The 26524-nt window shown below is 53.7% G+C and overlaps 1 protein-coding gene and 1 pseudogene across 4 annotated transcripts; one reads left to right on the forward strand and one right to left on the reverse strand.

Moving 5' to 3' along the window:
* Positions 1 to 584: 584 nt before the first annotated feature.
* FZR1 (fizzy and cell division cycle 20 related 1) lies at positions 585 to 24635 on the reverse strand. Of its 4 annotated transcripts, none has more exons than XM_054717516.1 (14): positions 24457 to 24635; positions 7494 to 7628; positions 6246 to 6371; positions 6082 to 6145; positions 5867 to 5994; positions 5104 to 5186; positions 4515 to 4698; positions 3683 to 3748; positions 3012 to 3114; positions 2712 to 2896; positions 2185 to 2418; positions 1713 to 1817; positions 1049 to 1150; positions 585 to 778 (listed from the first exon to the last, which is right to left on the reverse strand). In XM_054717516.1, exons 2-14 carry the CDS (start codon positions 7560 to 7562, stop codon positions 737 to 739), a joined length of 1491 nt encoding a protein of 496 aa, XP_054573491.1. In that variant the 5' UTR covers positions 7563 to 7628; positions 24457 to 24635; the 3' UTR covers positions 585 to 736. The 4 variants fall into 4 exon arrangements, with proteins under 4 accessions (XP_054573491.1, XP_008148857.1, XP_054573493.1 ...); XM_008150635.3 differs by having other exon boundaries at positions 1058 to 1150; positions 24457 to 24634; XM_054717518.1 differs by lacking the exon at positions 24457 to 24635 and adding an exon at positions 24264 to 24285.
* Positions 16913 to 17525, forward strand: LOC103294400 (neo-calmodulin-like; annotated as a pseudogene).
* Positions 24636 to 26524: the final 1889 nt, after the last annotated feature.

Consider the following 26524-nt stretch of genomic DNA (forward strand, 5'->3'; position numbering starts at 1 on the left):
CAGCAAGCCCAGGAACCGTCGTCCCGCTGGTGACAGCTCAGCTGTGTCGCCATCAGTGACAAGGACAGTGCAGGGTCAGGGCAAGCTCGTGCTGACAAGTGGACCCAACTTCAGTTTTCCTGGAACAAGTCCATCTCCAGATGATCTCCTCTGGTGCACAGCCTGCCTGGGCCTGCTCCCGATGCCTGGCCCCTAGCAGTCACTGGGATAGCTGCCAGCGGAGGGACAGCAGAGGTGGCCGCAAAGAGACCTATCAGGAGTGTCCTGTGGATCCACGGGCTGACCTGAACCGTCCTGCTGCTGGGCCCTCCCCTGGCTGACTGGCTTGGCATCCAGCTGTTTCTCCCGTGGCAGACGTGGGCAGTGGCAGTACTGGTGAACCCATGCTTCTGGGAAGAGCATGCACCTCAACAAAGTGATGATGGACACAAAGGGAAGCAGGTGGGGTCCAGGGAGGCGTCCATCCCCATCCGAGTGTAGACGGTCAAAGCTGGGGCCTTGGGGCCACTGATGTGAAGGGAGCCGGAACCCCGCGTGCCTGCTGGTGCCCAACCACAACCCCACCCCAAACACCGCTGACAGGGTTCGCAATCAGGCTTTAATGAGAATCTTCAGGGTCTCTCTGGGCCCGGCTCCCCGCCCACCCCGGCTGCTTCCTCTGGGAACATGTGCAGGAGGGAGGGTCATGCACGTGATGACAGGTGGTGCTCCTCTGCCCTGATGGCTGGGCCGTGGTTTACCGGATCCTGGTGAAGAGGTTGAGGACAGACACAGATTCCTGCAGGGCACACAGGAGAGAAAGCTGAGCCCGCAGCTGGAGGGGAACAGAGGCTTCGGGCCAGAGGAGGAGCACTGAGTAGGCACCATTGTTTCCTGGCACCCTGACTGGGGGTGCAGAGCAATGCAGGAGCAGTTAGAGGGGATGCAGGCAGTCCCAGGGGGAAGTTACAGCAGAGTCTGAACAGGGCTGCTCAGGTGGCAGTGGGGGACGGCCCCCAGGATAGGCTGAGGGGATGCGCATGGGGGAACACCTGGCGCTGATACCGACCCACTTTACCTTTGTCGAACGAGTTTTGCTAAAGACATTCCAGAACCTCAGGGTTTCGTCTCCAGCACCAGTGACGATGGCCTCTCCATCAGGGGACATGGCCTGCAGGAGAGACCCTCACTGTTGTTGTGCCTTGCAGTTGGTCCCATGAATGGAGTCAATGACGGAGGACAGGTGCAGGGGGGCCGGGGCCCCACCAAAGCCAAAAGCACAGGACGCCCCAGCCCCTACTCTACTCTGTGCACTTGAGCAAAGGACCTGACAGTTTAAGCACAGCACATTTCTCTGGAAAGAAAGAAAAACACCTGAGGAGGGATGGAGAGGGGCTCCTGTCCTCAGGCCCTGCAAATAGGTTATCTGGTGAACTGTCCTCAGAGGTTTTCTGAGTAGTTGGATGGGGGTTAATTGTGCTTCATCATGAAGATAAACTAATGTGTGGAGATTCTCAGGAGGGCACAGCTGCCCTTCCTCACAGAGCTGGGGAGTTCAAGAAAGTAGATTCAAAGTGATGACACAATTAACGTTTGAAAGCAGAACATGGGAGCTGGCCTGGACGACTCAACCCCCACCCCACAGGCCCAGGTGGGGAGGTTGCCAGCTGAATCTGCACCCCGCCTTCCCAGGGGCCCAGTGCTGGGTCTGGGACCCACCAGTGCAGACTCACCAGGTACAGAACTCGGTAGGAGTGCCCGGTCAACTTGGCCACCTGGGTCAGGGACGGGTACTTCCAGACCAGGATCTGGTTCTGTGAGTAGCCATGTGTGCTAACCTGCGGGATGTAGAAAGCACCGTCAGAACCTGGGCTCCCCTCCCACCACCCCAGGGCTCAGACGCAAGCTGTCCACTCCCTGATACACCCACTGAAGAGCAAGGACACCTGGGACCTGCCCAGCCCCTTGCCCCCAAACTCTGGTTGATGATGGTGACAGGGAGCTACACTGTACCCAGAGCTCAGCCAGCCTCTGCTGGTGGTCACAAGCATAGACACCCAGATTAGGGGCAGGTACTTCCAGACTGATCTGGGTGACAGGGTCCTGGCTTCACCCTAGGATCCCAGGGAAGGCATTGCCGGGGCCCAGGGCTCCTGCTCCAGAACCTTCTCGTGCACACCACAAAGGCCCTGCCATGGCACTCACCAGCTCATTGGCGTGCTTGGACCAGGCCAGGTTGCACACCTGGGAGCCTGTGTCGATGCACTGCAGTGGCTGCCCTGTGAGCGTGTTCCAGAAGCGGATGCAGCGGTCCGCCGTGCCGCCGCCGGATGCCAGAAGCCCATGCTGATGAGGGGACCAGGCTATGGCTTTCACGGCTGCCAGGTGCTCTGTGTACTGCTGCACAGGACTCAAACTCGAGTGGTTCCAGACCAGCAGCTGGAGGGGTTGGGGGGGGGGGGGCAGCAGCTGTTAGGCCCTCCAGCGGCTGTGGCCCCTGGGCAAGCCCTCAAGGGGAGGATGAATGGCTTCACTCCAACCCATCACGGTCCTCCCTCAGGGCATACCCTTGTCACCCCTGCTCTGTGGATGAGCAGGGGAGGGGTGTGGATGTCCCTTTGCAGGTGGCCCTGCAGCCGACGCTCCGACTGCAAGGGCGGGGTGCGGATGTCCCTTTGCTGGCCGAGTGGATGAGATAATCCCCCGGATAATGAGGGGCCCAGGGCATCTACCTTGTTGTCATTGCCTCCTGAGGCAAGGAGCTGGTGGTCCGTGGACCACTTGAGCCCGCACACCTCCTGCCGGTGGCCCTGCAGCCGCCGCTCCGACTGCAGGGGCGGGGTGCGGATGTCCCTTTGCAGGATCATGCGATCCCGGCTCCCAGATGAGAGCTGGTCGGCATTCCAGGCCAGCGCTCCTGGAGATCAGACAGAAGGCAGGGTGAGGCCGAGGCCTGGCCTCTCGGAAACGGTGCGCTGGGAATCACTCCCACCCACTGGGATTACAACCCACCAGGACCTTGGGCTCCTCACCAACTCGTGCCGTGTGGCCTTCTAGCATGGAGAGCTTCTTTCCCGCAGCTGCATCCCAGATCTGCACAAAGCCCTTGTGTGTGCCGACGGCCACCAGGTTCCCCTAGGACAGTGGTCGGCAAACTCGTTAGTCAACAGAGCGGCAAACCGCGGCTCGTGAGCCGCATGTGGCTCACGAGCCGCGGTTTGCTGACCACTGCCCTAGGACCAAGGACCCAGGCGAGAGCAGGCATCAGGCCCTGGTGTGAGGACCCAGCCTCCCTGGGTTCTCCCCTAACCGCTCCTTGCATGTCCCTTCTGATCAAGGTGACACCCATCTTGTCCTGGAACTTACTGGGGAGATGGTCACACAATACATGGGATTGTCAAAATCAGCAAACATACACTTAAGACCCATGCACTTCAATGTGTGAACTTGCCTGCCTGAGCCTGGCCTGCCCCATGGCTGGGGTAAAGGATGGGGCTTTGAAGGACTGCGGTCAACTCTATGTCTGTGGGGGGAGTCCTGCCAGCAACCCTGTCACTGTAACAGTCTCTACCAGGCTGGGGACAGGCAGGATGCAGACATCACTCTGGGTCTCCCAGGCCCCCAAACACTGCCAAGGACCCTTGCCAGCAAGGCCCTGTCAGATCTCCCCTGCCCAGCCCAGGAATGAACCCTGTATACTAACCCGCTCAGACCAGCCCACGGAAGTCACCGAGTCCCCTTCCACAGAGAGGTCACAGAGCCGGGTCACCTGGGGGAAGGAGGGAGCGGTCGGTGTGAGCTGACGTGCTGCCTGCTGATCCTTCAAGGCCCCAACTGTCCATTCGTTCATTCATCCATCTGTTTATTCATTCAGTCACACCTCAGGCCTATGGGCTCTGGTGTTAATGCTGGGACCTGAGATAATGATGCTGGGGTGCCCAGGAGACTGCAGGCTGCAAGGGGACACATGCAGCACAGGGATGAGTGACTGGAAAGTCTGGGGAGGGATGCTGGGGAGGTGACGAGGGCATCACACACCGGGGGGTGCTTCCCTCTCTAGGGGGCATCACACCTTCTTTTGGTGATTAATGCATCACCACCTGCATTAATCTCTGAAAACATCCCACCCTGGCAGGCATGTCTGAGCCCATGGTGGGCCTAGCAGCACCTGAGTTAGTGCTGAGGGTGGGGTGCGGCAGCCCCCAGGCTCAGCCAGGCCCCAACACCCATTTCCCCTCCTCTGCAGACACAGGCAGAGGCGGAACTCAGGCAGAGAGTAAGGACTACTGGTCATTACAGGAGACAGCCCACAGCAGAAGGGCCTCCACTCATACCTGCTGACTATTCCTGAGTTCAGTCTGTACTTGGAGGGTGGGCCTCAGGTGTGAGAGGTTGGCCAGGCTCTGGAGCACCCAGCCACACTTATTCTTCATATGGGCCAGCCCGATTCAATGACTAGAGGAAGCCACCCCACACCCGAGGCACACACACATGCAAGCACTTGGCCACACACTTCTAGCCACTGGAGCACCAACCTGGCTGGTGCAGGCGCTCCACAGGTACACGCAGGTGCCCAGCCCCACACTGAGCACATTGAGAGATGACCAGTCCACCAGGTTCAGGTAGAAGTCGTCCTGCAACTCAGGTGCATCCAGAACCTTGAAGGGGATCTTGGAGATCTTGCGGGTGGGTTTCCGTGGTGATCGCAATAACTTCTGACTGTAGGGAGAGCCCGAGACGGTGATTTTCTGTCAATCAGCCACGTGGTTATCATTACGCTTTGGCTAATGTTACTACCCCTGGTTCACATTAGGTCTTGGCATATCCCCTTCCCGCTCATCTTGCCCTTCTGCCTACAAGATCCCAAAACTGTGGGTGACCCCATGGACACAAGGCCCTTTGCCCTTGGGTGTTTGGCCACCCCAAGCCTCAACAGCCACACTGTCCCCTCTGCTTGGCACCTCCTCCAGAGAGCCCTCCCTGACTCCCCTATCCCCCAGTCTGGACCCAAAACCTTCAGGCTGACAGTGTGCCAGAGAGGGGTCCTAAGACTAACTGCAGCTCTCATGTACTTCCTGGCTGCTCACCCTGCCCTGTCCCCACCCTTAAAGACCCTGAACTTACCTTTTGTTACTGACTGGCGACAAGGAGTAGGGAGACACATCATTTCCGTCATCAGGGCTCGAGCGCTTGGTACTGAGGGAATACTGGAGGGAACATGGACACATACCTACTGAGTGGACACTGTGGCCCCACAGCTCAGGAACCTCAGACTCAAAGCTTGGGTGCCCTGAGCTCCTGGTGGTTGGGTGGAAGAGTGAGGGTGGTACTCGCTCTAACCAGAAGACCTCTAACTAGGGGTGTCCTGGGTTCCGGAAACTCAGAAAAGCAAACCAGGACCCCTCTAGGTGTGACTGCCAGCATGCTCCTGCCCCCCACAGCCACCAGCCCCTCAGCCATCCTGAGGGACTAGAAGTCAGGCTCTTTCCAACACTGCCAGGGACCCCCATGACCCGGGCGGGCTTGGACATGCTCTGTGGGGTGGCTCTGCTGAGGCCACTGTCCCTTCACCCTGCACCCTGCACCTGAGCACCTGCCCCAGAGTTACCTTTGTCTCAGCAGATGCCAAGGAGGGCCACAGGGCAAGCCTCGGGGTTAAAGGGGCCTGGCCCTGCCTTCTCCCACCCTCTCTGGGGTTCAAGGCCCCCAGCAGGGCTGGTGTGTGGAGGAGGAGGAACCTAGGGAGGCTGAGACTGGTCTCCTGGAGGAGCCTCCGCACAGCACAGGCGGCCAGGGATGAGGGCTGGGCCTGATCAGTCATGGAGGATAGGGGCCTCTATCCCCAGCAGGAAGCATCGGTCAATGCGGGCATGGCTGGCAGGCTCACCGTGAACAGGCCCTTCTTCTCGGGCGTGGAAGGCTGCAGCCTGCGGTCCTCCGTCTGTGGGTCCTGCACCTTCTCAATGCCGGCCCCTAGCAGCTCATTCTTCAGTAGGGCTGAGTAGGCCAGGCCATCTGCAGGCACCAAACACAGTGAGAGGCTGGGGTGGGACCAGGCGAGGGGGTGAAAGAAAGAGGGTGTCTGTGGCCCTGACTCCTGACCTTTGCCATTGTCCGAGGTGGCATCCTTGGCTTTCCGGTTCTGGCTGGGAGATTTCTCATTTTCCTTCGGGAGAGGGAAGGAGCAAGAGGAAGGAGGGGTGAGCCAGAGTGGCGTGGCCCCGCCCCAGGCTTCTCCCCTGATCCTCCCTGTCCTCTGTCCTCACATTGATCCTGTGGAAATTGACACTCCAGTTGGCACCCGCTCTTGAGGGGATGAAGCGGTCCCCATGCTTGCTGGGGGAGGACACGGGGGAGTTGGTAGGTGTCAAGGTCCGTCGCATCTCAGAGACCTAAAAGGATGGCAGGGTGGAGTTGGGTGCCTCAGAGCCCCAGCCTGACCCACCCACCCTACCTGCTGCCTTTGGTCTCTAGCCACGGACCCAGGGGTTCAATCTTGGAAACCCCAGGGGCAGAGGTAAAACATTTGGGTAAATAACTCATATGCTGGACCTGCTGGCAGCTTTGTGAGGCAAAAAGAGGCCAGGGAGCAATAGAGCCCAAGACATCAGCACACTACAAGGTGGCTTTATATTTCTAAGCTGACAGTTTATTCCCTGAGCACTGAGAACCTGTTGCCCTGCCACCTCTATTTCCTGCACATGGGGATGCTCTTCTCCCAGAGAACAATAACCCAACCACCTGAACCGAGACATGAAGGTGGGTGCACAGCTTCCAGCCAACCCTCTGACCCCAACTCGATTATCTGGCGAATGTCCTTAATCTATAAGCAATCTGTTGTGGGTTGAACTGTGTCCTCCAAAAGCATACGTTGAAGTCCTAGGCTCTAAAATGAATGCCTGGTATCCTTATTAGTCAGAGATACCGACACAGAAAAGGGAACATGAAAATGAGGCAGAGACTCAAGTGATGGATCTAAAAGCCAAGGACTGCCGGCAAAACCAGAAGGATCCTCCCCAGACCCCTCAGCCCAGTCACCCCTGCCCCATGGGCTCCTGGGTCCCAGTACCCTGACCTCCTTCCATGCCAGCCTGGCCAACCCAGGCCAACTCTCCCGCACAGGCTGTGGGGCCAGGGCTGAACCCCAGCTTTGTGTTGCTGGGCCCTTCACTGCCCTGTTGGGAACATGGGAAGGTGGCTCACATTCCCTCATCCCCAGTCAGTCCTGACTATGGCCCAAGAGAAGAGCTGGTGCCCTCTGCAGGCCAGGAGGCACAGGCCCTGTAAAGAATAAGGGGCCTCCAGCAGGAGGAGGGGAGGTGCACTGCAGCTCTGGTGGCTGTGGTGCCGTCATGAGGGAGGAGTTCTGGGGGAGGATGTGTTTTTCACCTGCACAGCACCTCCCTCTTTTGCTGAGGGCTGAAGCCCTGTGGCCAACCATACCCCTCACCCCATCTCCCCACCAACTCCACCGGCCCAGGCCAGCACTGGCAGGGTGACCACCGGCTACTCACACACGGCATCGTATTCTCGTTCTGGATGACAATCTGCCGAAGAAGGCGCCGCTCATAGTCCTGGTCCATGGTGAGGCAGGGCAGGTACGGCTGCCGGCCAAGTCAGGCCACCAAGTCCAGCCAGCCAAAGTCAGCCTGGGGCAGGAAGGGCAGGACAGCTCAGCACCAGGGGGCAGCAGCCCTCACCACCACCCGGTTCCCACAGAACATTCTCAGGAATAGCCAAGTTTCCCTACCATATGGCAGGTCCTCCCTCCCAGGGGCCCAGAGCTTGGGCATGGCCTACCCCAGAGGCCTTGGGAGTCACAGGGAGACACAACCTGGACAAACAGGACTCCTCTCTGCTTCCTCTGTGGGGACCTTCTGACAGGAACCTTCACTTCTGTCCTGATTAGGGCAAGGCTGCCCCTATCCCTGACCCCCAAGGGCTTACCCCAAGTCCCCCGCTCCTCCAACCCAGGCCTCCATCTCATTGCCTTCTTACTTCAGACCCTCTAAGGCCAAGAGCCATCCGAGGAACCATTTCCCTGGCTCCTTGGCTCCTGGCCCCAAGAAGGAGGCATGGGTTGGGGCTGTACCAGGGAGGGTCAATACACGAAACAGGTGTGGGTCAATACACTCCACAGGAGTCTGCCAGAGCTGACTGGGCCCCAGGCCCTATGCAGGCACTTGAACCCCAGGGCCAGGCAGACCAGGTTGTGACCCAGGGAAACTGGCCTCCAGCTTCTACCCAGCTCCCACTGAACTCCACCCAATCTGGGGAGGCCTCTCTGAGGAAGTGGAGTGAGAGAGCACCAGCAAAAGGAGGCTGGAGGACAATATTGTAGAGAGGGACGGGCAGACCTGAGGAAGAAAGGGCTTTCTGCATCCCAGGATGGGGCAGAAGTGAGTGGCAGCCTCAGAAAGAAGGGCTGTTCTTTATGGCAGGGATGGCAAACTGGGACCCAGGGACAAACCAGACCCACAGCCATACTCCGGCTGCTTTCAGAAGAAAACGTTTGCCAGTCCTGCCTCCCCTCAAGGCACTGCAGAGCATGGAGGGTAATGCAGGTTTCCAGGACAGAGCCGGCACAGAAGGGGTTCAGCAGACTGCAGCTTCTTGCTGTGGGCCTGCCCTGTGCCCCAGAACCCTGGCAGTCACTGTCCCTCTACTCCTCTGGCTGGAGCCCAAAGGCCCACGCTATGAGATATTTAGGCAGGTCTGCCTAAATTCTATTCTCAAATCCCCAAATGACCTCTCTGATGAATTCCTGGCCCATCCCGGAGACCATGCACACTGTGTGGCTGAAGCACCAGCTCTAGCCCGTCAGGTACTTGTCCCTCACATGTCGTTACTGCACACACGGGAATGCCTTGATGTGGCCCAGTCCCGAAGCCAGATGCTTGGTCAAAACGCAGGACATAGCCATTGGTTCCCACCTTGTGTTCCCGCCACCTTCCACATTAGCGAGCTTGCATGTTTTATCTCATGCTCCCCCCCCACAGGATCGAGAACTAGGTGCCCACACCCTCATGCAGATGAAGATGTGAAGACTGAGTGAGGGGCAGCAACACCACCAGTGCGCCCATGGCCCTCCCTCCACAGCCTGGGGCTCCTGGGAGCCTGTGCTAGCTTGGAGCCCCAAGCCCCACTGTCCACACCTCAGTAGACCAGCTTTGATGAGAAAAGTAGGACCGCAGCACCTCAGCACCCCTCAATCTTGGCTAAACCTCTGGGAGCAGCCATCCCTTCTTGGCTACATTCTTCCTGCTCCCTCCACCTACCCTGCTGTAAGAGAGGTCCCCAGACACATTTTGGTCCACTGTAGCCACAGGACAGAGTCTCCTGAAGGCGGTGATGATGGCTTCAGGCCTTCCTTACCTCCCTGGGGACTGGGGCCACATCCTCAACCTCCTCCGACTTCCTGCCAGCCTAGTCTAGCCCTGCCTGGCTCAAAGTCCACCCATTGGCTTGCCCCAGAAGGTACCTGCGCCTCCCTCCCCCCTTCAGATTCTCCCAAAAGCCCAGGCCTTGCCCAGCAACACCCCTCCACACACATGTGCCCTCACCACACTGACCACTCCTGTGGCAGCACAGCCGTACTTGGGACACAGAGATGCCTGTGTCTGTCTGAGAGTCTGTCCCAGGTGGAGACTCCTGTTCAAAAGGACAGTTTCCCAAGGGCAGACCCAAATCATCTCGACCATGGCACCAGGCTGCATGCAAACAGAACTGAGCTCTAGGTCCACCCTGACCGAGCATCCTGTGAGTGGGTTTACAGGGGGCTAGACACAAAAGGAGTAGCCATGGCTCCATTCTAGTAAGTTCCAACAGCCAGTGGGCACTTTCCCAGATGTGGACCAGTTGGCTGTACCCACCACTTTGCAGACAAAAAAAAAAAAAAAAAGCAGCTCAGAGAGGCTGGCTAACTTCCCCCACTGGCCCTGCCTGGGCCACATTTGCCACCCGCCAGTGAGCTCTCAGGAGATAAGGTGGACCCTGTGCTTAGCAGTTGCCCCTCTCCATGGCTTACAAACATACTGTTGCTGAAAGTGAACTGTTCCAGACAAAGTCAGCAGCTCACTCTCCCCAGGCAGGCAGGCTCAGGGCCAGTGGGGTCTGGGGGAATGAGAGGCCTCCCCAGGAAAAAACCCTAGGGGCCTCCTATCAGGGACTGGTCACCCTATGGGTGACAGTCATGTAAACCTCTAGGTCAGATGAATTCACTTCCCATGGAGACCACCTCCATTCACAGACCAATGGCACCACGTTGAGGCCGGCAGGGCTAGTCTGTTTCAGGATAGCAGGCTCCCAACAATAGCTTAGATGCACTCTGCACCTCAAAAATTAAGCAGAGCCCTAAATGCTGCTATCATCTCAAGAGACACAGAGTGAAAGACAGGTTCCCCAGGACGAGTTAAGAGGCTGAATGAGTCCAGAACGAATGTCCAGAGTGGCACCCTCTCCTGTCATCAGATCAGTTGCCCCTGTCTGCCCGCTACACTCTGATGTGGCCACTTACAGAAGCCCGTACAGTGGGCAGCGTCTCACCATCAGACATGGAGCCTGAGGGCCAGAGAGGTTCCAGACTGCCCACAAGTGTAGGGCCCTAGTCCCTAGACCCGTGGACATATCACCTCATGTGGCAAAAGGAACTTTGCAGATTAAAATTAAGTCAAGGCCCCTGAGACAGGGGATGATCCTAGATTCCCCAGAGGGCACAGTGTCAATACGTGGTCCTTGTAAGAGAGAGGCATCAGGGTCAGAGTGAATGATGAAAGAGCTGTGCTGCTGGCTGTGAAGATGGGGGAAGGGGCCGAGAGCCCAGGATATGGTGCCTCTAGGAGCTGGAAAAGGCCAGAAATTATTTTCTGCTGGAGCCTCACGAAGGACCAGCCCTGCCCACACCCGAGTTTAGTCCCGTGTTGGACTTCTGACCTCCAGAACTATAGAGATAATTTTGTGGGTTTTGGGGTCTCTTTTTGTTTTTTAATTTTCATTTTTGCTAATCCTCCCTCAAGTATATTTTTCCATTGCTTTTTAGAGAGAGTGGAAGGGAAAGGAAGAGACATAAAGAAAGAAACATCGATGTGAGACAGACACATCCAGTGGCTGCCTCCTGCACTAGTCCCAACAAGGGCCGGGGATTGAACCTGCAACTGAGGTACATGACCTTGACAGGAATCAAACCTGGGACCCTGCTCTGACGGGTTTGGCTCAGTGGATAGAGCATTGGCCTGCGGACTCAAGGGTCCCAGGTTCGATTCCGGTCAAGGGCATGTACCTCGGTTGCGGGCACATCCCCAGTAGGGGGTGTGCAGGAGGCAGCTGATCAATGTTTCTCTCTCATTGATGTTTCTAGCTCTCTATCCCTCTCCCTTCCTCTCTGTAAAAAATCAATAAATTCAAAACAAAACATAACAAAAAAAAACACTGGGACCCTTCAGTCCACAGGCCGACACTATTCACTGAGACAAACCGACTAGGGCCATTTCTGTTGTTTTAAGCCACCAAGTTTGTGGTGACTTGTTATAGCAGCTGCAGGACACCCACTAGGACAGGGCAGAGAAGGCAGGTCCCATGCTGCGGCCTTCCTTCATGGGTCCTTCTGGGGGGTGGCTGCTGAGAGGGTTCCTAAGATGCTTGTGTTCAACACAGGCCTTTTCTCTGCCCAGCCCTATGTGGCCCACTGTGGATAGCCAACCAATCCTGTCTCCACCATCCCCTCTCTCCATAACCCCACCCCCCACCCCCCTGACTCCCAAGACCCCTTCGTCTGCCGGAGAGGCAGTGGGTCTTCATTCTGCCAAAAGGCACATTTGCTGACTGTCTGCCCAGAGGCCTGAGGCAGGTACCAGGGTTAAGCAGGCAAGAAGATGGACATGTCACCCTCCTGAGCTCCTTTTGTGTCAGGAGCAGCAAGCCAGAAACATGGAACTAGGTGAAGAACAATTCTGGGTGGTGGTACCTGCTACCAGGAAGCACATTTTAGAAGTGGCTCCAACATTCAGCTGCCAAAGTAAGGGCAAATTGGAGGGAGTGGAGGGGGCACTGGATCCCAGCACCCAGCCTGGAATGTCTCTCAAAGACCAGGCACCCACAGAGGGACCCATGGGATGCCGGCACAGTGGAGGGGCTCCAGAACTAACTCGTTCCAGGTTAATGCAGGTAACCAATGGGGTGAGCCTTCCTGCTGGCCAGCAGGGATGTCACTCTTATTTCTAAATGGACCTGCTACCTTCGGAAGCACCCTACCCAGACACACCTCATCAGGTTTTCTTGATGTGGAGGTGGAGGTAGACAGACAAGATGGGCACATGTGGGGAAGCATGGGACTTGGTTGGAAAGTCTGTAAGGAGGATTCTCTGAAAGCTCAGAGGTCTCTGGGGGACCTTGCTGAAGGTGCAGACCCTGCCTTGACTTTTCCAAACAAATCTGAGCCCCCGGGTGTTTACTTGGATATGTCCTTGCTTAAAAGACATTACAGATGCATGTGTCTTCTCAAGGATGCTTACCCAGCTGATAGCATCTAATAGTTAATTTTAGTACAAGCTGTTGCTACAAGAAAAGCCTAAGGAGGCAGGCAATCGAGGCTGTTTTTGGCTCCTTATGCCAACCAGTCCCTTAGCCTCTCTTCCACAGAAACATGTGTCACAGTAATCATTCACCCGTCACTCAGGGTCTGTTGGTCAATCCCGGCAGGCACAGACCAAGATCTCAGGAGTGATAACTAGCAGGTCCAATCAGCCACAAATTCACACCCAAGCCGCGTGACCTGGGAAACACACACACACAACCAGGCCTGCCCACCAGCCCAGAGACCCTGCTCCAGCCTGACCTTGGAACTAAGGCCTGGAGCTCAGCCACTGTGTAGACTGGCTCATTCCAGAGAGCTGAGACCTCAGGGCACACGGAACTTCAGCTTGGGGACTCTCCTCTAAGACTCCCAAGCTGTAAGAGAAAAGTCTGGTCAATTCATCACCAGAGAAATGAAAAGTGTCTGCAAGGCAAACACACCACAAACAATGTTTAAAAAAAAAAGACAACAGGGCCCTGGCTGGTGTGGCTCAGTGGGTTGTATTTCATCCCATTCACCAAAAGGTTTGCTGGTTCAATTCCTGTTCAGGGCACATGACGGGGTTGCAGGCTCAACTCCCAGTACAGACTGCAGGAGGCAGCCAATCAATGTTTCACTCTCACATTGATGTTTTTTTCGCTCGCTCTCCCTTTTGTTCCTCTCTCTCTAAAAAATCAATTAAAAAAAGACAACTAGAAAAAACATCTACCAATCTGAAGATAGACCAAAGTGGCATAGGACATGAATAACTGTTCCTGGAAAAAGTACTTGCCCTCACAGTTGGAGCAGGCAGTTCCCACTTCCTCGCCCTCAGTGATTCTGAGATTAGGTGACACGCCCTTGCCACGGATGCACAGGGATTACTGGCCTGCACTGCTGGCAGCAGCTGAAACTAGTACGACTTCTAAGAAAGGCAGCTTGGAAGGCAGTTTGGCAACTGCTTGCAAAATCTAAAAAAGCGCATCCTTTTTGATGCAGTGTTTCTAAGAATTTGCCCTCAGCAACTCTGGGCTTGTGTGTGCAAAACCTTGTGTACAAAGCTGTTCTGTACAGCTTATGAGAGCAGAGACCATGAGAAATGACCCAAGCGCTACCTTAAGGGCAGGGCTTCTTCCCCACCAGGAGACACTGAAGTAAAAAGGGCAGGCCTGAAGGACTTGGGGACCCGCATTGTGGGGATGAGCAATTTCTGGAAGGCTGGAGAACTAACTTGTAGCAGAGGTTGCTCTTGGGGAGAGGAACTAGAGGATGGGAGTCAGGAGAAAGAGGAAGCCTTGCTTCCCCTGGCTCATAATTTGGTACTTCTTGAATTCAGTGAAAGGAAACATGTTAGCTATTCAAAGAAATAAGCCAGCTGGGGAGAGATGGGACTACGTAAGTCCAGGACCCAACTGGAAGTCTCAGTGGTGGGAACAGCACTGGCTGTGCACCACAACATTGTGCTGCCTTTGCTGTATGAATGTTAGAGAAAGGAATGATTTCTCTGTTAACAAGTAGTCACTTAGCACAGACAATCTGTGAGGCCTTGTGATTAGGGAAGGGGTGGTGGTGGTGAGGATGGGGCCAGTGGCAGTGCGAGAACTCTGGCCTGGAGAGGTACCTGCCCTGCTGCCTTGAAGGGTGCTATCTGTAGGCTGGTGTCCCTGGTCTGGTGAGGTGGCCAAAGCCCTGGCTGCTTGGCTTCCTACTATTACTGTTCCCTCTGCAGGGTACTGTCATTAGGGGTCTCTCACCCACCAAGCCAGCCCTAAAGAGGAGGGCCTCCTTTTCACTGGGTCCCCCAGAATGAAGAGTCAGGAGGCCTACCTTCTGCCGCTGCCTCAGACAAGCCTCAACCTGCTCCTATGGAAAAGGGGCACAACCCTAGTCACCTAAAAGGGCAGAAATGAGGTCCCCACATGGGTAGGGATACATGTCAGGGATTCCTGACAACCCGGAGGCTGCCTTCCCAGCAATCCGAATGTGCATGCGTTCCAGTCAACAGGTAGCAATGGAGCAGGGCCCTTGTTTTCAACCCAGCTGCCCAGTGGCCTGCTGCACCCTCCTGAGGGGGCTGTCCCTGCCACTCCTAGCTACCCAACCTCACAGTTCCTGTAGGATACACATGGTTCCCACTCACCAGATACTTAGGGAAAACAGGTTGTTCTAAGTATAAACCAGCAGTTCACACTGGAGTGACTGCCCCGGGGGACACTGTGTTCTCATGACAGGGAGTGCTCCTGGCATTGAGTGGGCGGGGGCCAGGGGTGCTCCTCAACCCCCACAGTGCCCAGGACGGCCCCCACAGAGAATGACCCAGCCCATGCCCTAAGTGCCCAGACACCTGGTATAGGGCCAGGCCACAGAGTGCTACCTGCTGAGTAAGAAAATGGTGCCTGTGTGGGCTAACCCTGGAGTTAGCAGGGCTAAAGGGGACTCAAGACAATCCTGTGCCAACACCTGTGAGTCCTTTTTCCAGCTGAAGCCAGTGGTAGGCGGAGTCCCATGTGAGGAACAATAAGGCAGACGAGCTTTAACTCCACTAGGTCACCCCCTGGCCTCCCCACCTCACAAATGAGAAAATAAGTTGGAAGAGCCTGTCTGGGCACGACCAATCATACAGCATACCGCACGTCATGATCATCTTGGAGGCTTTCTCAAGAAGGGACATGGCCGTGTTGTAAGTACACAGGGCCTCCTGTCTGGCCTGGAACTCATCCTGTGAGTTCACAGCAGGCCCAAGGTCCCCAGGATCAGAGCACTCTGCTTCCTGAAGCCAAGTTTCAAGGCCTTCAAGATCTTGCTTATCTTGAAAAATTGGTCCTCACTGTTTTTATATTTTGTAAGGCTCTTTAAAGAGCCAAAAGAAATAAAACACTCCTATGACACATCTTGCATGACTCAGTATTTTTTAAATATATTTTTATTTATTTCAGAGAAGGAGGGAGAGGGAGAGAGAAAAAGAAACATTAATGATGAGAGAGAATCGTCGATTGGCTGCCTCCTGCTCGTTTCCCACCAGGAATTGAACCCGCAACCTGGGCATGTGCCCTGATTGGGAATTGAACCATGATCCCCTGGTTCATGGGTCGACACTCAACCACTGAGCCACACCAGCTGGGCCATAGACTCAGTGTTTTGAGGCTAACTATGGTCTGGGTGTGCTACTTACGAGATGGGTTACACCATTGGCAATGCTGACCCTGGGATCCAGTCATTCTCCGTGGGGGGTCATCTGGGCACTATGGTGGGTTGAATAGCATCCCTGGCCCCACCCCTCAATGCCAGAAACACCTGTGACAACCACAAATGCCCCAGCCATCACCAGTGTCCCCTGGGGGCAGAATCACCCCCAGGTGAGGGTGGGGCAATCGTCCCTTGGAGAAGTTGCACCAGCCAATAGTGAGCGTGGTCAGGTGACACCTGCCATGCACAAGGGATATGGAGGTGAGTGAGGAAAGCCTCTAGCAGGAGCCTGTGATCACCTGCCTGGACATGTTCTATGCAGACACCAGGGTCCCGGATGAACGGACACTGCTCCTGGCCCCATGAGGAGGACATCAGAACACGGTGGCAAACTCCACCTGCACCCCTCCATGAGCCAACACAGCTCGAAGCACTCAACATGCTTTACTTAATTTTGTCCCCAGGGATGATCCATCTCTCCATTTCACAAACTAAGGAACTTGGGGCCCTGGCAGCTGGTGGGTGGTGGAGCTGGTACTGGAACTCCACCCGCTATGACCACTCAGGACCCATGGGTGAGGGTCCCCAGGCTCAGTATGAAGCGAGCCAGCAGTCTAAGCTGAAAGGACTGCCCTGGATGGTTCTTTACATCACATGTGAATCTCTACCAAGCACTTCCTGCAGGAATCATCCAATTAGGGGTCATGATGACAAATGAATGGGGGCTCCCTGGAAACCATCATCTTGGGGCACAGACTTTCACAGGCCCTAAATCTCCAGAGAAAAGTGCACACAAGGGAAGGAACTAGGAGGTTGGGAGGTGACTCACAGCACCCCCAGATTACCTTGGGTCTTGAACCAGCCCCTTCCTCTTAGAAAGGTGGGGGATCTTGCTAGGAGCCCAGGGGCTGTTGTCTTTATTCCCAGCAATTCTCTAAGGGGTTGTTGGAGAAGTCCCATATGAGAAAGATCCAATCAGAAACAAGGAGTTGTCCAATTTTCTGCTCACATTGGATCTGGGGGCTAGGAGAGGAATCTCTGACCTTGTTCTATTGCCGTGGGTCAGGCAAGCCTGGGTCCAGCCTAAGGCTCCCTCCCTCCCACTGCAGCAAATCAAAATACTATACAGAGTCGGACTGGAGTGAGCGAGCTGAGTGGTTGTGTAGTTGCATCTCGGAGGCTGGTAGTGCTTGCAGCATGGCTGACCAACTGACTGAAGAAGCTTTTTCACTACGTATTTGACAAGGATGGTGATGGAACTATACCAACAAAGGAATTGGGAACTGTAATGAGGCCTCTTGGGCAGAATCCCACAGAAGCAGAGTTACAGGACGTGATAAATGAAGTGGATGCTGATGGTAATGGCACAATCGACTTCCCAGAATTTCTGAGAATGATGGCAAGAAAAATGAAAGACACAGACAGTGAAGAAGAGATTCGAGAAGCATTCCGTGTGTTTGCTAAGGATGGCAATGGCTATATTAGTGCAGCAGAGCTTCGCCATGTGATGACAAACCTTGGAGAGAAGTTAACAGATGAAGAGGTTGATGAAATGATCAGGGAAGCAGATATTGATGGTGATGGTCAAGTAAACTATGAAGTTTGTACAAATTACAGCAAAGTGGAGATATTGTACAGAATGTGTTAAATTTCTTATACAAAATTGTTTATTTGCCTTTCCTTTGTTTGTAACTTATTTGTAAAAGGTTCCCCCTACTGTCAAAAAAAATACGCATGTATAGTAATTAGGACTTCATTCCTCCATGTTTTCTTCCCTTATCTTACTGTTATTGTCCTGAAACTTTATTTTAGAAAATTAAGTAACATGTTGCATGTGGCTTACTCTGGATATATCTAAGCCCTTCTGCACATCTAAACTTAGATGGAGTTAGTCAAATGAGGGAACATCTGGTTATGCATTTTTTTAAGTAGTTTTCTTTAGGAACTATCAGTATGTTGTTGTTGAAGTGTGGAGTTGTAACTCTGCGTGGACTATGGACAGTCAACGACATGTACTTAAAAGTTGCACTATTGCATAACGGGTGTATCATCCAGGTACTCGTACACTATTTTTTTGTACTGCTGGTCCTGTACCAGAAACATTTTTATTGTTACTTGCTTTTTAAACTTTGTTTAGCCACTTAAAAGAAAAGCTGCTTATGGCACAATTTGCCTCAAATCCATTCCAAGTTGTAAATTTGTTTTCCAATTTAAAAACTTTTTATTCCCCCCCCCCCCCCCAAAACAACAATACTATATAGCTGTCAGCTGGCTATGCCGTGTGCAGTGGAGCAGGGAGGCTTTGCAGAAGGAAGACCTGGCTCCAAGCCTTACTGGCTGTCTCTTCATCTAGAAAGTGGGGATAAGGGACTAACACTGCCCATGTTGCTTTGAAACTGGGCTCAACTTCTGTGAAGCAGCTCGCAGAGTGCCTGACCCAAAGGAGATGCTAGGAAGTGGTGGCTCTTCCCATGGGCCTAGTGACAGGCCCACTATAGGTCCCAGCCATGCCTGCTTCCTGCTCCTCCATCACGCAGTACACGCCTGGGCTGTGTGGCACGGGAGGTGCCTTGGTGGCCACAGCTGCTGCCTCAATGACCTCTTGGTCACAGCTGCAGGCTGGGTGGCCAAGTGTGGCCCCATCTCCTCCCACGCTGTCAACAAAGGTGAAAAAGACCACTGTTCTTAAGAGTCTGTTTTCAGTTAAGGACATGGGAGGAACAGGGCTGCCTGGCAGGAGGGCTGGCTGTGGTCTTACAGATGTGGACTCTGGACTAGAACCCAGCATCAGGTCTCAGGACAGAAGCAGCAGAAACTGGGATCCTTGAGGGGAGTGGTCCCTCAAGTTAATGGTCCCTTACTGCTAACAAAAGCAAAAGCATGCAGCAGAAAGACAACACACCTTTCCTGGACAGCTGATGTGAATCAGCACAAGGCAAGTTATTCTGGGGACCTGTGGCGGGGGCCCCTGAGGAGCATATTCCAGCATGCATGTAGTCATTCATGTATTTACTCCCACCTATCATGTGCGGTGGTCCTAGAAGCTGATCAAGGAGCCAGAGAGTAAAGGCCTGAAGTCACTGTCCCCTAGGGCTCATAGAGCAGAGACTGACAATTCTGTCAACACCTCCCCTCTGGACTCATGGTGACACCGCTGGAAGCAGGGGCCATGCCCATCCCAGGTGAGAATTGCTGCTCTAAACTCCGGAAATGATGCCCAAAGGGAGATGAGCCCCTACATTTCTGTCTCCCACCTCTTGCTCCACAGAGCACCTACTGCATCTAGCCTGGTGAAAGGTTCAGACCGAAAGGTCACTGGGGTCTGCTGCAGCCCAAAGGATACAAACCCCACACAAAGGGCATAACTTGAGTGTCACACCCAAATGATTTATGACCATTTATGTGATTCTAACTGTGATTGATAACAGAGGGCCAATTCTCAAGGCTGGATGGGGCCTTAGAGGAGATCAGATTAAGCCCCATCAGGTACCCGAAAGCCCTTCCACAACTCTGCATCTGCTTGCACACCTACAGGGACAGGGAGCTCACCCCCTGACAACTAGCCTGAATATCAGCAAGTGCTTCCTCAGTCTGTCTTACTGCTGTTCCCATCCATGGGTCCAAGGTGGGGGTGGCAGAAGGAAAAACCTATTATTATGTTTAGGGCAGGGTATTTCCTCTACCCCCCACCCCCCTAGCACTGCTGACGCCAGGGACAGGTCATTCTCTGGGGAGCCATCCTGGGCACAGTGGGGAGTGGAGCAGCATCGTTGGCCCCCATCCACTCAGTGCCAGAAGCATCCCCTGTTGTGATAACCACAGAGGTCTCCAGACATCGCTCCTAGTGGAGACAGCCTGGTTTAGGGGAATCCTTAGGGAAATAGTTGCTTCCAACGACCAGTGAGCTCCATAGACCAACACTAACCTTTCTCAGCTGCTCAGCCCTTCAGAAAGTGCAGAGGGACAAATACCCTCCATACAGCCATCTACTCCTTCCCCCGCTCCCACCATCCTTCTCCTCTATCCAGCTGGTCTCTCCTTATTGTGCAAATGCAGCCTGGGCCTTTCTGCAGTGGCTATCATGCCCCACAGGGACCAGACCTCCCTGAGAATCACAAAGCAATAGTTCCCAAATTCGATCTGATCTGGGAAGAGACGTACAAAAAGGCATGGGATCCAGAAAGAATGGCCTGCAGCTTTATAGAACCCTGCAGCAAACAGACTGGGGAGGCTGGATGCATGAAGGGCACTGGTAGCAGAAAAAGGGAAAGGTGGCAAGGCCAAAAGGGTAGTCTCCTGAGACTGTGTGGTAGCAGGGAGCTGGGAAAGGGATCAGAAGTCGAGAGTGGAATGATCAGATATGGGCTTACAGGCCGGCAGAGTGTAGTGTGGAGGCCAGGGACAGCAGTGGCGAACCAGGGTGAGAAAGTAGGCATCCTGAAAAGATGTGGGGTATGGGAGGAGAGGCCTTGTGTTGAAGCTGGGGTTGTAAAGGGGTGTGGGGGGAGGGACAGGTTTGAGGAAAGAGTGACCTATTCTGGACACACTCAAGCCAAGGTGCATAGGAGAGATGAACAGACACACTCAGGAGAGATAACTAACTGGTCGCTGGCTACGTGGGCCTGGAGTTCAGGAGTCAGCTTTGGGCACCAGCAGCAAACAAGGACAGGAAGCTAAGGGTGAAAAGCAGCCAGGTCATCAAGGAGCATGTGTAGAGGAGCAAAGAGGCATCTGAGTACAGATTAACCAGGGCCACCACACAAGAACCTGTTTCTGACTGTTCACAGCAACCCTATTAATAGGCAAAAGGTGGAAACAGCTCAAGTGTCCACCAACGGTGATGGACAAACAAAATGTGGCACATCCACACTGGAATATTATTTAGCTACGAAAAGGGATGAGCACTGACATATTACAACCGGAAACATGATGTTCAGTAACAGAAGCCAGACACTAAAGGCCACATAGTGTGTGATTCCATTTATGTGAAATGTCCAGAACAGGCAACTCCAGAGACAGAAAGTAGATCTGTGGCTGTCAGAGGCTGGGGGGACGGGGATGGGGAGTGACTGCTGATGGGGAAGGGGCTTCTTTTTGGGCTGATGAAAATGTTCTGGAACTAGATAGTGGTGATGGATACACACATTTGTGAACATACTGAAAACCACGAATTGTATACTTTAAATGGGTGGGTTGTATGGCATTAAATTTATATCTGAATAAAGCTGTTACCAACAAAAATTAATGAGTAAGATAATAAAAAGGAGAGCCAGTGAAGGAGACAGAGGGACAGACAGAATGCACAGGAAGCCACTTACTTGGGGAGGGGCACCATTTATTATGTATACTGGTTGAATGGTTAAGTAAAGCAATGCTCAGTGTGCTCTGTCAGTCCATTTACACGTGAGGAAACTGAGGCAGGGAAAAGTAGGCACTTGCCAAAAACACAAGGATGTATCGCAGTCAGGGGCACAAATGTCCTGGCAAGAGTGCACATAAGGGGGAGCTTTGGTCATCTACTTGATCTCAGTGCTCAATAGATGTCTGTGCAGCCCTGACTGGTTTGGCTCAGTGGATGGAGCGTTGGCCTGCGGACTGAAAGGTCCCAGGTTCGATTCCGGTCAAGGGCATGTACCTTGGTTGCGGGCACATCCCCCATGGGGGGTGTGCAGGAGGCAGCTGATCGATGTTTCTAACTCTCTATCCTTCTCCCTTCCTCTCTCTGGAAAATCAATAAAATATATATTAAAAAAAAAAAAAGATGTCTGTGCATTGGAGGGAGGAGCTTTAGGACTTGCTGGCTCCTATCTGCATGCACAAGCAGGCCCCCACAGTGGCCAAACTCTCAGGGAGGTTGAGTGGGCAGGCAGAGTGGTGACCACTGGGGCCTGTGATAGGACAGGAACCAGACCACAAGGGCTCCCGGGGCAGAAAGGAGGCCACCAAACACCCCTTTCTGCTGGCTCCCTGTATCAACCCCAGAATGGGCCTGGCCCTCAGCATCCACTCAAGCAGCGTGTTCCAGCTCCAGCCTCACCAGGGCACAATGTAGGCTCTGGAAATAAAGTCCCTGCCCTCCCAGGGCTCACGGTCTGAACTTTAGTCCAGGATCTCCCCCCTCAGCGCTGCTGACACTGAGGTGAGGTCATTCACTGTGAGGGCTGTCTTGGGTACTATGGGGTTTGGAACAGCATCCCTGGCCCCCACCCACTCATTGTCAGGAGCATCTCCAGTGTGACAACCACAGATATCCCCAGGTGAGAACCTCTACTCTCAAAGAGAAAAACTATAGGAACTGCAGTTTGGCTGGTTCCTAAAAGACCAACTCCCTTCATCTCTATACAAACCAGGAGTCCCTGAGTGAGCTTTAGGTCCTCATCCCTCTCAGGGACACTGAGCAAAAGGTCCCCACAACGAACCCTACTCTAGACCTCCCCAAACTCAGGAGTCCCAAGTATACAAAACCTGCCTGGCCAGAGGTCCCAATAAACAGAGGAGCCAGTGTGAAATCAATGTAAAGCCACTTCTGAAGCCTCATTAGGTTTTCCTGTTTGCTTCCAGGTACTCCTCCCCCTGCCCCAATCAGCCACCACCAGCACAGACACCTGAGACACTGCCCCCACCTCAGCGAACCACCTGTCCTTTTTGACCCAAGAGCTGTCCAAGCACCAGAGACCTGATTTTTGAAGGGAGTGGGCCCAAAACCCTCCTGGAGCAATCCAACCTCACTTGCTACACAAAGAAGATAGTGAGCAGCACACCTGTTTCCCCTCTCGGTTCAGAAGGAAACGCCCGTACACTACTGCCAAAACAGAGGGGCCCCCAACATCAAAGGCTATGATGGTCCTCGAGAAATTCTGTTCAATAAGCAGCCTAGGGGTCAACGTACCACCCTGGGGACAGTCCCCAGAGGACCTCACCAGCTCCCAGCATGCAAATCCTGCTCCCTCCTCCAGGGGAGACTACCCTGCGTCCTTTTCAAAGTCCCTCCCACCTGTCTCCACTTCAGGGCGGGGGGGTATATATGCTGTGGGCGGATGGTTTTTCTTTAGATGAATAGTCTTCATTTATAGTGTGGTTTTAAAAAAAGGTGAAGGGATTAAGAACTACAAATTGCCAGTTATAAAAATAGTCACAGGGATGTAACATACAGCATAGGGAATGTAGTTAATCATATTGTAATAACTGAGTGGTGCCAGATGGGTATCAGATTTGGCTAGTTCCTACAGCACAGGTTAGGGCATGGGCCTGCTGTTGTGGGAATGAAGTGGGGGCCCTGGTTTTGGGGAGCAAAGCTACGCTTGCTATTTACAAAAAGATTGTGGAGGATACGTATGGGAGGGAGGAGAGGTCATGGGTTGCAGGTGGTTCAGAATGGGGAAGTCAAACAAGGCCGTTTTTTTGGGGGGGAGGCTCTGATTTGGGGGGAGATCATAAAGTATAAAAATGTCTCATCGCTATGTTATACACCCGAAACTAGTATACTATTGTATGTCAACTACAATTGAAAAAACAGCACTATGTTAAGATGGAGGGGGTGGTAGAGTCTCACCGGTGAGAGGAATGAGGTCATCATTTGGTGGACTGGGTAAGGGGATCTAGTTCCCAGCCTGAGAGGCACCCTGAACAAGGAGATGATTTTTTTTTTTTTTTTTTTTTTGCGGGGGTGGGGGAAGAGAACAGGGAAAAACAGGTTTAGGCTGGACATCTGCACAGTGGTGGGTCTCAGGCTTAGGGTCTGGGACAGGTCTGGGTGATGCAGGACCAATGCAGGGGCGGGGGGCATCGTTTTTAGGAGAAAACAGCTCTGGCTGGGGAGGACATTCCACACTTGGAGGGAGGTGGGGTGTCTGGGGTGACGGGGCTTGTGCTTGCAGGAAGAGACAGACCCATCCTGGATCTCAGAGGAGCTGGGCACAGGCAGGCCACCTTAGATTTTGGTGGGGTCAGCCAAAATGGGAGAGCATGATCCTGGGTAGCTGGGATGGGTCAAGCTGGGAGGACCGGCGATTAGAAAGCAGTGGGGCTGGAAGAGAGGGGGGCATTTATGCATTCAAACTGCCTTGCCAAAGTGCTTCTGTGTGTCAGGAGCGGAGAGGGGTGCGGTGAATACAATGGGGCACCCAGATAGACAGGGTCTCCACACCTCAGCCTACTTGATTCGGAGTCCACAAGCTCAATTTGAATTTTATTGGGATGGGCGCTGGTTCGAGCCTGGGTGAGTCACATAGAGCTATGGAAGGGCTGTTTAAATTTGGACAGGGCCTGAGCTGGGATGGCCCGAACTTGGGAGACCCGAGTTTGACAAGCCAGAGATGAATAGCACATATTATTAGGGCATGGGCCCGCTGTTCTGGGGGTGAAATGGGGGGGTCCCTTGTTTTTGGTTTTGGGGGCAGAGCTCGGTCCCATGTTTATAAAAGGGTTGCGGGAGGGGGGGTGAGGTCGACGGCTGCAGGTAACCCGGATTGGAGAGGTCACTCAGGGCTGGATTTGGGGGTGAGGCTCGGATTTGGGAGTTAAGATGGTAGTGGGATGCTGAGGTCACCTGGGCCTAGCTCGGCTTGGGGGCGGTGTTCTGGGGTCCGGCGGCCTCCTGAAGCGCCCTAGCTTGGGTGTCGCATCACGACACGTCGGTTCGATTCTAGGGGACTCTGGGTTGGTCCGCGCAGCCGCCAGGCCCGGCTCGGGGGTCGCGGCTCGGGCCCGGGGGGCGGGTCCCCAGATTCCGGCCACCTTACCTGGCTCGCTCCCGTCACCGGCTGGCTCCGCGGCTCCGCCTCTTCCGGCGCCGCGCCGCGCCGCACCGCCTCTGTTGCCCGCAGCCCCGCCGGGTCGGCTGCGGCCGCCACTGACGGGATTCCCGGCTCCGCTCTCCTTAATATGGCGGCGATCGCGGCTCCGCGGCCTCCCGCGCCCTCCTCAGCCGCGCGCGCTCCCGCGGCCGGCCACGCCCCCGCGCCGGCGCGGTGCGTGCTGCCGCCACGCCCCACCACGCCCCCGGGGCACGCCCCCCGCACGGGGCTGCGCCTGCGCGCATTGGGCATCTCGGGAGGACGTGACGTAGCCTGCAATTCGAATCAATACAGGAAGCGCGGCGCCACGCGTTGCCAAGGGCAACCGTGGCCGGAAGAGGACCGGGGGGCTGGCGGAGGTGGCTCCCTGGAATATAGAGAAAAGACTGCTTAGTTTAGGACTTGGTTCTTAGTAGGGGATGGTCGCAGAAACGGACGCCCCAGGGCAGACCCACCAGAGGGTGGACAGAAGCCAGACCCACATAGCAATGAGGCAGTCACACCAGGTGATGGGACTCAATGACAGGTGTATGTGCGGGACATGCAAACCCCACTACCTGCGGACATTCATTCATTAATTCAACACTTATTGCTCCTACCTAGTGCTTCTCCAGGCACTCCAAGAAGGGAACAGAACAGAAAGAAAAAATAAATCTGCTCAAAAAAAAAAAATCTCTGTTCCAAAAATGGAAAATGGGCAAAGGATCCCACAGACAATTCTCTAAAGAAAATGAATGGCCCATAAGCACATGCTCACGATCGTTAGTCATTAGGGAAATGCAAATCAACTGCAGTGCGATACCAATTAATGCATACTAGGATGGCAATGTTAAAAAACAAAAGAATCCCCTACCCCAGAATATAACAAGGGTGGCCAAAATGTGGAGCATCTGGAACCCTCACACATTGCTGGTGGGAATGGAAAATGCTGCAACCACTGTGGAAAACAGCTTGGTGTGGTTCATCAAAATGTTAAACAGCTCTAGCGGGTCTGGCTCAGTGGATAGAGCGCCTGCCTGTAGACTGAAGGGTCCCGGGTTCGATTCTGGCCAAGGGCACATGCCTGGGTATGGGTTCGATCCCCAGTAGGGGGCGTGCAGGAGGCAGCCAATCAATGATTCTCTCTCATCATGGATGTTTCTCTCTCTCTCTCTCTCTCTCTCTCTCTCTCTCCCACTTCCTCTCTGAAATCAATAAAAATATTTTTTTTAAAAAAATATTTTTTTAAAGTTAAACAGAGTGAACATATGACCCAGCAATTCCACTTCTAGGTATATAACCAAGAGAATTAAAGATAAATATTTACAGAAATATTTGTACACAAATGTTCATAGCAACATTATACATAACTAGAGGCCTGGTGCATGAAATTTGTGCACAGGTAGGGTCCCTAGGCCTGGCTGGCGATCAGGACTGATAGGGGCCTTCCGGCTGCCAGCTGGGGCCTTCCTTCATTCTGCGCCACTCCCTGGTGGTCAGCGCACGGTATAGCGAGTGATCGAACTCCTGGTCTCCCAGTCGAACTCCCGAGGGACACTTTGCATATTAGCCTTTTATATATATAGATAGCAAAAAACTGCAAACAACCCACCAACAAATGAATGGAATGAATAAACAGACTGTAGTATATCCATATCATGGCATACTGTTTGACACTAAAAAGGAGTGAAGCACTGACATATGCTACAACATGAATGAGCATGTTGAAAACACAATGATCAGTGAGAGAAGCCACACAAAAAAGGCCACATAGTGTGTGATGTCATTTATGTGAAATGTCAAAAACAGGCAAATCATGTTCTGGGATAGGAAGTGGATTTGTGGTTGTCAGGGGGAGTGGGATGGGAGTGACTTTTAGGGACTTCCTTATTGGGGTGATGAAAGTGTTCTAAAATTGATGTAGTAATGGTTGCACAACTCTGAATATTCTAAACCCCACTGAATTATACACTTTAAATGAGTGAATTTTACAGTATGTGAAATTACATCTCAGTTGTAAAAAAAATTCCTGTAT

This window comes from Eptesicus fuscus, chromosome 6 (genome assembly GCF_027574615.1).
Source record: "Eptesicus fuscus isolate TK198812 chromosome 6, DD_ASM_mEF_20220401, whole genome shotgun sequence".
Taxonomy (NCBI): domain Eukaryota; kingdom Metazoa; phylum Chordata; class Mammalia; order Chiroptera; family Vespertilionidae; genus Eptesicus; species Eptesicus fuscus.

Bases quoted from the DNA above. Each gene is read 5' to 3' on its own strand.
- FZR1 (XM_054717516.1), bottom strand. From the start codon at position 7,562: ATGGACCAGGACTATGAGCGGCGCCTTCTTCGGCAGATTGTCATCCAG. The intron at 4,699-5,103 runs GTAAGTTCAGGG...CTCTCCCTACAG, and splicing joins TCGCCAGTCAGTAACAAAAG to TCAGAAGTTATTGCGATCAC. The intron at 2,897-3,011 runs GTGAGGAGCCCA...TCTGATCTCCAG, and splicing joins AGGCCACACGGCACGAGTTG to GAGCGCTGGCCTGGAATGCC.